This window comes from Dipodomys merriami, unplaced genomic scaffold (assembly GCF_024711535.1).
Source record: "Dipodomys merriami isolate MVZ:Mamm:240054 unplaced genomic scaffold, mDipMer1.0.p SCAF_2, whole genome shotgun sequence".
Classification (NCBI taxonomy): domain Eukaryota; kingdom Metazoa; phylum Chordata; class Mammalia; order Rodentia; family Heteromyidae; genus Dipodomys; species Dipodomys merriami.
In genome coordinates, this window is record NW_027203381.1 from 82,629,417 (window position 1) to 82,638,419 (window position 9,003).

At 42.6% G+C, this 9,003-nt stretch overlaps 1 protein-coding gene across 1 annotated transcript in view; it reads left to right on the forward strand.

Moving 5' to 3' along the window:
* The first annotated feature begins 791 nt into the window (after nt 1-791).
* Nucleotides 792-9,003, forward strand: part of Morc1 (MORC family CW-type zinc finger 1) — a 122,388-nt gene continuing 114,176 nt past the window's right edge. Inside the window, exon 1 of the mRNA XM_070028873.1 lies at nt 792-893. Coding sequence (XP_069884974.1) covers nt 792-893 — 102 coding nt within the window. The remainder of the gene's footprint in view (nt 894-9,003) is intronic.

Below are 9,003 nucleotides of genomic sequence, written 5' to 3' on the forward strand. Positions count from 1 at the left end.
ATAGTAGAGTGCTAGCCTTGAGCCAAGGAAGCTCAGGAACAGTGCCCAGGCCCTGAATTCAAGCCCTAGGACTGGGAGGAAGAGAAGGAGGAGGAGAAGGAGAAAAAAGAAGGAGGAGGAGGAGGAAATCCTAGGAGGAGGAGGAAGAGGAAGAAGAGGAGGAGGAGGAGGAGGAGGAAGAAGTAGAAGGGAAAAGAAGAAAATGTCCTCATGTACATTTATAGTTACATACTGTAACCCTTCTGTATATCACCTTTATAATAATAAAAATAAAATAAATAAAAATAATTAAATAGCACTAAAAATTTTAGAGTTGTTTTTTAGTGACAGAGGGGATATAAGAGCATTGCACATATTGTGGGGTTGAGCCCTGATTTAATTAAGGGGTAAAATTTATTACTTCACCAATTCTTTATGCTCTCACTATGTCTCAAGCATGGAGAAACACAGAGTAAATAAAACTATTGGACCTCTGAACTCATTGATTTTACAATCCCGTGAAAGGATATTTGAAAACTAAGAGCACAAAAGAAATAAATGAAAATCTCTAAACTGATAACAAACAGAGTCAAGTGACAGAAGGCTAGAGAGTGGGCCCTAGGTAGCACTGAGTAGATGTCATTGAAGAATTCTGACACTTAATGATAAGCCTGGAATGGAGAGTGTTAGGGTATGATTGGGAAAAGTAAAATGACCAAGTCAGGTAAGGCACAAAAGCCAGGAAATAGACTTGAAACTGAATTTAAAAAGTGATGAAAAAATATGAAGAGGTATTTAGTGAGAGAACTGACATGAAACAATATTGTGATGATGGTGATGATGATGATGATGATGATGATGATGATGAGGAGGAGGAGGAGGAGGAGGAGGAGGAGGAGGAGGAGGATGTGACTGTACAATGAGGTTTACAATTCCATATGCCAGGTTATGAGTAGAGTGTATCTTGATCAGTGCCACCCCTTTACATGAAATCTTTGAAGGATACCTTACTTGTTGGGTAGAGAATGCATTTGATAGGAGCAGGTGTAGAAGTAAAGTAGGCAGTAAGGAGAGTTACACAAGAGTTGATGTAGGAGATTACCAGGAAGGACAGAGGTGATTGGGAAAACAGTATTTAAAGGACCACACAGAAAGACTTGCTCATGTGTTGAATGTGGGGGACATAGGACTGTACAAAGAGTTATAAGTAAGTATCTGGCTTCAGAGCTGAATGGAAATTTGAATGCATCTGCTAATAAGTAGAAAACAGCAAGGATGAGGTCTAATTGACTTTCTCTCCTTCCTTCCTTCCTTCCTTCCTTCCTTCCTTCCTTCCTTCTTTCCTTCCTTCCTTCCTTCTCCCCCTCCCTCCCTCCCTCCCTCCCTCCCTCCTTCCCTCCCTCTCTTCCTCCCTCCCTCCTTCCCTCCCTCTCTTCCTCCCTCCCTCCCTTCCTTCCTTCCTTCCTTCCTTCCTTCCATTCTTTCTTTCTTTCTTTCTTTCTTTCTTTCTTTCTTTCTTTCTTTCTTTCTTTCTTTCTTTCTTTCTTTCTTTCTTTCTTTCTTTCTTTCTTTCTTTCTTTCTTTCTTTCTTTCTTTCTTTCTTTCTTTCTTTCTTTCTTTCTTTCTTTCTTTCTTTCCTTCCTTCCTTTCTTCCTTTCTGTTGGTGGTGGGGCTTGAACTCTGGGCCTGGGAACTGTCCCTAAGCTCTTCAGCTCAAGGCTAGTGCTCTACCACTTGAGCCATAGCACCACTTCTGGTTTTGTGATAGTTTATTAGAGATAAGAGTGTCATGGACTTTCCTGCTTGAGCTGGCTTTGAATCCCGGTCCTGAGATATCAGCCTCCTGAGTAGCTAGGATTACAGGTGTGAGACACTGGTGCCTGGCTGATTGACTTCTTTATGAGTCTTACACACTCTATTCCTAAAACAAAAATATAGCTCTTTCTCCACTAAGTTACAACATAAAGATACTTTGACATGGATAGAAATTGCAGTTTAAAATCCAAGAAAATTAAAAAAAAATCAGAATAATGTTCAGAACTTGTCATGAAGTACTGCATTAGTTAAGTACATTAAAAGAGACTAGTATCCTGTCATTGGAGTAGACGCTGCCCTGGACTGTCTTCCAGGGATTCACAGGAGTTATCTGTTGAACTTGAGAAAAATGACTAATTACCTTTGGCCAAGAAAGATGAAAGAATTGACTTAGGCTGTTCTCTGTGTGACAAGTAGGTGGAAGATCCATTTGAAAACCAGCCCAGAAGTGTTTGCATAGCTTCTGCCAGCTTTCAGAGTTTAACGGAGAAGGTAATTGGGGGGAAATAAATTACCTAGAGGCATTTATCTATTTTGATGACACAAGCATTTTTGGCAGCATTCTGGAAAAGCCAGAGTAAAGATTTAAATTTAGGAAAGGCAGTGTTGATGACATTCCTAGCTGTGTTGGAATGCTAATGAAGTATGAATTATGATGGGGCAGCAAAAACACAACAGGGAGTGGACACTGTTACTGGAAACACATTGTTAGCCTAAATGACGTCACACAACAGACTTTCTTTGAGGTTACTGATGAATAGAGACTATTTCGCAATGGCTAAACCATGAACCACTTGACACATAACTTTAACGAGTGAGATCCAAGGCAAAGAGGGCCACAGGTGGCCTAGTTTACAACCAGGAGATCTTTTAGAGTCTCAGGGATGCTGAAAACGAGGAAGCCCGAGAGCTAGGCATCAAGAAAAACCTACCTTGGCCTTCCCAGGTCCTGCTACGGCTTATTGTTTTAAGAAATGTCAAAGCCAAGGTAAAGAGGTCTCTGTCTAATCAAGAGGGCTAATTGTCTGTTGGATTGTAAACTCATACACTACTCATAGTGTTTCCTGGCCCTAAGATAGACCGACCATGCCTGACAAACTTCAGGCCTATGTAGATGATGGGGTTAGCTTTGAGAAATGGTGTGGCAGCAATATACTTACATTCGTGGTCATGGAAGGTCTAACTGAACACCTCGGGGATGGAGGAGAGATTGAGCTTTTAATACAGACAAATTAGGATCCAGGGCTGGGAAGGTGGAAGAGTGCTTGCCTAGTGTGCAGGAAGCCCTGGGTTGGATGCCTCAGTACCACATAAATAGAATAAGCCAGAAGTGGTGCTGTGGCTCAAGTAGATTACTAGCCTTGAGCAAAAGAAACTCAGGGACAGTGCCCAGGCCCTGAGTTCAAGCCCCAAGACTGGCAAAAAAAGCAAAAAAAAAAAAGAGGATGCAGCATCAAGAGACAGCAGGCACAGGGGTAGCACTGGCTCATAGTTCAAAATCTGACCAGGCAGGAAAGTCTGTGGGACTTTTAATCACTAATTAACCAGCAAAAGGCTCAAGTGGTAGAGAGCTAGCCTTGAGTGAATAAAGCTAAAAGCCAATGCCCAGGTGTTGAGTTCAAGTGCCAGTATCACCACAAACTAATTAATTGAAAAAGAGATATGGATGTACATTCCATGTTATGAAAAATCTTTATAAACTTGAATACATCTGTTATAATAAACATGATGTACAGAGTAGTTATATTTCCATAAGTCAGGTAATGAGTACATTTCTTTTCTTTTTTTGGGGGGGTCTGGTCGTGGGGTCTGAACTCTGGGCCTGGGCACTGTCCCTCAGCTCTTCAGCTCAAGGCTAGCGCTCTACCACTTGAGCCACAGTGCCACTTCCAGCTTTTTTTCTTTTTGCTTTTGTGGTGCTGAGGAATCGAACCCAGGGCCTCATGCATGCAAGGCAAGCGCTCTACCACTGAGCCACCTTCCCAGCCCTAGAGTACATTTCTTTTTGGAAATGTCACCCCTTTTGGACAAGGTTACCGCTTTCCTCTCTCTCTCCTAGTTTTTCCCTCTTGTCCTCACCCACAAGTTGTATAGTTCATGTTCAACATAGTGTCTAGTGAGTACCACTGCTGCATTTGTTCACCCTTTATCCCTTCATTTCTGTGTCCCCCCTTGCCTTCCCAAACACAGATAAACAAATGACAAAAAGAAAAGAAAAACAGCAAAGGATAAAACCTCTTGTTTCCATTTCTTGGAGTTCATTTCAATACATATTAATTTATATGATCAGAGACTCATAGGGCCTTGTACTTTCCTGTTCCTCCTCACTTCTGACTTTTTGGTGGTTAATTGGAGATAAGAGTCTCATGAGGGGCTGGGAAGGTGGCTCAGTGGTAGAGTGCTTGCCTTGCATGCATGAGGCCCTGGGTTCGATTCCTCAGCACCACATAAAAGCAAACAAAGCAGGAAGTGGTGCTGTGGCTCAAGTGGTAGCGCGCCAGCCTCGAGCTGAAGAGCTGAGGAACAGTGCCCAGGCCCAGAGTTCAGGTCCCACGACCGGACCCCCCCCACCAAAAAAAAAAAAAAGAGTCTCATGGGCTTTCCTGCCTAGGCTTGGCTAGCTTTGAATTACTATTTTTAGATCTCAGCTTCCTGAATAGCTAGGATTACAGGTAGGGGCCATGGATGCCCAGCTGGATTTATTTTATTTTTTTATTTTTGAGTTAACATTTATTTATGATATTAAGTCACTGTGATGTTTCCATACATATACACGTGTATTTAGAATAAATTCATCCTTTCACCATATTTTCCTTCCTGCTTTTCAGCACCACATAAGCAAAAAGAAAAAAGCCAGAAGTGGTGCTGTGGCTCAAGTGGTAGAGTGCTAGCCTTGAGCTGAAGAGCTGAGGGACAGTGCCCAGGCCCAGAGTTCAGGCCCCAGGACCGGACCCAAAAAAAAAAAAAAAAAAAAAAAAAGATTGCGCTCTACCGCTTGACCACAGCACCATTTCTTCTTTTTGCTTATGTGGTGCTGAAGAATCGAACCCAGGGTCTCATGCATGCGAGGCAAGTGCTCTACCACTGAGCCACCTTCCCAGCCCCTTTGTCAGATCTTTTAAATTAGAATGGCTATAGTACTACCCAACAGAAGTCAGACCAGCTTATGATTTAGAAGAGGCAGGAGGTTCCTCTTGGAGGATTTATGGGCAGAATTATCTCTTTGATAACTGCCTGCTCAAGGCAGAGCTTCCCTATCTTGTTTGTGGCAAGAGGAAATGTTTAACTAGAACAGCAAGAGCTTCTAGTTAATCTCAAAGGCCTCAAGCATCTTGTGTGAGCACTGAGCTGTGCCAGGAGCCACAGGGAGCAGAGGCTGAGGTGCCCACCCCAAGGCGATACAGTTTGAGGTTTGTTTTTTCTTTCAATAGTTGTTCATTATTTCAGAAGTAGTAGAATGTGATGCAGAAGGTTACTACAGGCAGGCAATCCCAAAACTTGAGTTATACAAATATATTGAATAGTTCCTAAAAACAGAAGGGAAATGCATACTTTTTATATTTTAGTGCTAGTCTTGTGGTTGGAACTCAGGGCCTGGGCACTGTCATTGAACTTCTTTTCTCAAGGTTAGTGCTTTACCACTTAAACCACAGATCCACTTGTGGATTATCTATCTATCTACCTACCTACCTACCTACCTATCTATCTATCTATCTATCTATCTATCTATCTATCTATCTATCTATCTATCTATCTATCTATCTATCTATCTATCTATCTATCTGATAGTTAATTGGAGACTGTGGGCTTTCCTGCTCAGGGTAGGCTTTGAACCATTACCATCAGACCTTATCCTGAGTAGCTGGGATTACAGGGATGAGCTTCCACCCTTGCTGGGGAATGTATGGTTTTTAATACAAGGGGAGACCAGCTGTGGGTTTATGGAATGGTCCCTCAGAGAGTTCAGTAAAAACTTATGTCCTGGCTCAAGGAGATTAATCAACAGCTTTTACTCCACAGATCAGTTCGTATCATTTGCAAATGGGAGATATATATGTGGTACTGGGGCTTGAACTCAGGGCCTCCCATTCTTGCTTGACTTTTGTGCCCAAAGCTGATGCTTTACCGCTTGATGTACATCTCCACATCCATTTTCTTGCTGGTTAATTGGAGAGTCTCATAGACTTTTCTGCCCGAGCTGGTTTCAAACCTCAATTCTCAGATCTCAGCCTCCTGAATAGTTAAGATAATAGGTGTTGGCTATCAATGGCCTTAAATATTTTTTTTTATTATCGGTGCTGTTATTGTTTTAATGAAACTGCGGCATCTGAATTCATCCACCCCAATTTACCTCTTTAACAGGTAAGGTGAGGGAGGCTAAGTGAATTCTCTAAGTTCACAAAACAGTTTATGTCAGGGCTATTCTAGAACATGTTTCCTGGCCCATTTTCTCTGACTAGCCACTTATGCTGGAACCACGAGCTCTTTACCAAGTTTGTCAAGTTTGTTAGTTTCATTTTAGAATTCTTCTCTGAATCATTCCTGGTTTTTTTTTTTTCAACTTTACTACTTCTTTTTTCTTACTTCTTTACTTTCTTTTTGTGATATGGGGGGTGTCTTAAGGCCTTGCTATACTGACTTTGACCACTTAAGCACATCTCCAGATTTTCTTTTATTTTTGCTTTAGTTATTTTGAGGATAGGACTCATATTTTTACTCACATGGATGTAATTGTGATCATCCTACTTATTCTAATTGTGTAGCTGGGATGAGATATATGTATCATTGTGCTCAGCTGCTGGTTAAGATGGGGTTCTTGCTAACTGTTTAGCAAGGCTAGTCTTATACTGTGATTATTCTGATAATGATCTCCTGAGTAGTTAGGATTGCAGCCAATACTCCTTCTGCCCTATAATCCATCTTCTTCCTGGACTCTACCAAGAGTCTTCCCATTGCCCTCCAGGAAGGGTAGCTTATATATTCTGTGTGCACTGCTTAGGATTGTTTTCCTATCAACATGCAAATATCTTCCTTGAACCATCCCTGGACATTGCACATTGCAATACGTGAGGATTGGAGTTAGTTATTACAGCACCTTCCTCTCCAGGCGGCGGACCAATTTCCTGTTGTCCAGATGGCTCTTACAGGCTGGCCAAAGGGAGGACTGGGTGGGCCATCTGTTTTCTGTAGCCTTTTCAAGCTGCCTAACCACTCAACAAGGCTGGCAAAGCCCAATGCACCAGCTGTCAGTCTAGGCTGCCCCAGATCTACCTTGCACTTTGTAAAACTAGGAGCTCTAGGGCAGGGGCCATGCTAAAATCAGTGTTTGACACTTACAAGATGGGATAGTTTCTTGCAAATTCATGCCAGCCAGCTTTCCTGACGGCAAACATAAAAGATGCCTGACATGACCCACGACTGCTTAGAATGATGCTTCTACTGACTTTAGACTTAATGTTACTTTGGGGAGGGCGGAGATAGGGTTAATGGTGAACAGATAGGATAGAATATAATTTTGAATCATCTATCTATCTATCTATCTATCTATCTATCTATCTATCTATCTATCTATCTATCTATCTATCATCTATCTAGTGCTAGGACTGGGGCTTGAATTCAGGGCTTAGGTGCTATCCCTTAGCTTTTTTTCAATCAAAGCTGATGTTCTACCATTTAAGTAACACTTCTTCTTCCCACTTTTCAGTGGTTAATTGGAAATACTAGTAACATAAACCTTCCTGCCTGGGATCCCAAGATATGAGCCTCCTGAGTAGCTAGGATTACAGGTATGAGCCACCAGTGCCTAGCCTATTAATGAGTATAACTTGTTACTACTACAGGGAATGCCATAGTGAATAAAGCTTATGTTAGATTAAGACCATTTATTTCTCTGTGCTGGCTTCTCCAGTACTTACACTAAAGCAAAGAAGCAACGAATATTTTCTTGAGGTAGAATGAATGATTCTAAGGACAAACTGCTGTAGGGCCAAACTGCTTCAAAAAAATAATTTCTTTTTTTCTTTTCTTTTTGTCAATCAAGGGGCCTGAACTCTGGGGCCTGGGCACTGTCCCTCAGCTCTTCAGCTCAGGGCTAGCACTTTACCACTTGAGCCACAGCACCACTTCTGGTTTTCTGGAGGTTAACTGGAGATTAGAGTTTGACAGACTTTCCTGCCCCAGCTAGCTTTGAACTTCGATCCTCAGATCTCAGCTTCCTAAGTAGTTAGGATTACAAGCTTGAGCCACTGGGGCTGGGCCAAAAAAAAAAAAGAATTTCAGTAGTGCAAATCTCACAGTGCCTTCAACAATAGTTTGTCTTTCCTCTCTCCCTCTTCTCTTCACTTCCTCCTTTCCTTCTTTTCTGATGCATTTTCTCATCTCAAAAGCCCAAACCTTGAAGGGTAGGTGTGAGGTGTAGAGAGACACTAAGCCTGGTATACCATTTGGGTTTTTAAGTTCCAGCAGTGATCGTGTGGTGTAATCAGATCCATGATTGGCCAGTAGGGATGGTGATGAATTATTGTGCGCCTGAAAGGAATCTGCTGCTCTCTAACCCCTAGGATGGATGCCCCTTTGAATAGTGCCCATATCCATTAGCCAGCCCTGTGGGGGTCACGGATGGTCCTGGCCTGCCATGGCTCCATTCAAGAGGCCAGAAGGTCCCACCTACAGGGAACAGCACAAGTGATCTTCAGCGTGGTAAGGCTGATGGTGCTGCTGAGTTGGGCATGATGATTGACTCAGAACTGAGGTAAGCTGGAGGCCTGCTGGGTGGCCAGTCTGTTTCACAGGCAGGCCAATACATCCCATTTCTGCAAACTGAAGGTGACGGTCTGGAGTGCCCAGTGGTGGTGCTGCGTGACCACATTAGACTGCGAAACCATCCACCACAGCTCCACGGCTATTTCCTGTGATCTGTGCTTGCTGAGTCTTTCAAATGTCTGGCAGATGAGTACAGTTTTCCCACCTCCTGCCAGGTGAAATCTGTGCCCTTTGGGCCTCCTGTCTCACACTCCGGGCCTGCCTGTCTTCCCAGGCCAGTGCCGATCCTCCTTCTTCAAGTCATGTATCCCAGTACTTTTGGTCTGCATTTGTCTCTTTTCTAGATCTTTATAAAGTTATGAATTTCATTTCCATAAAAAACACCAACAATGCCCAATGCCCAATATTTAGACATTTGGTCATAAGCAGTCTTGTATTTTCTCCTCA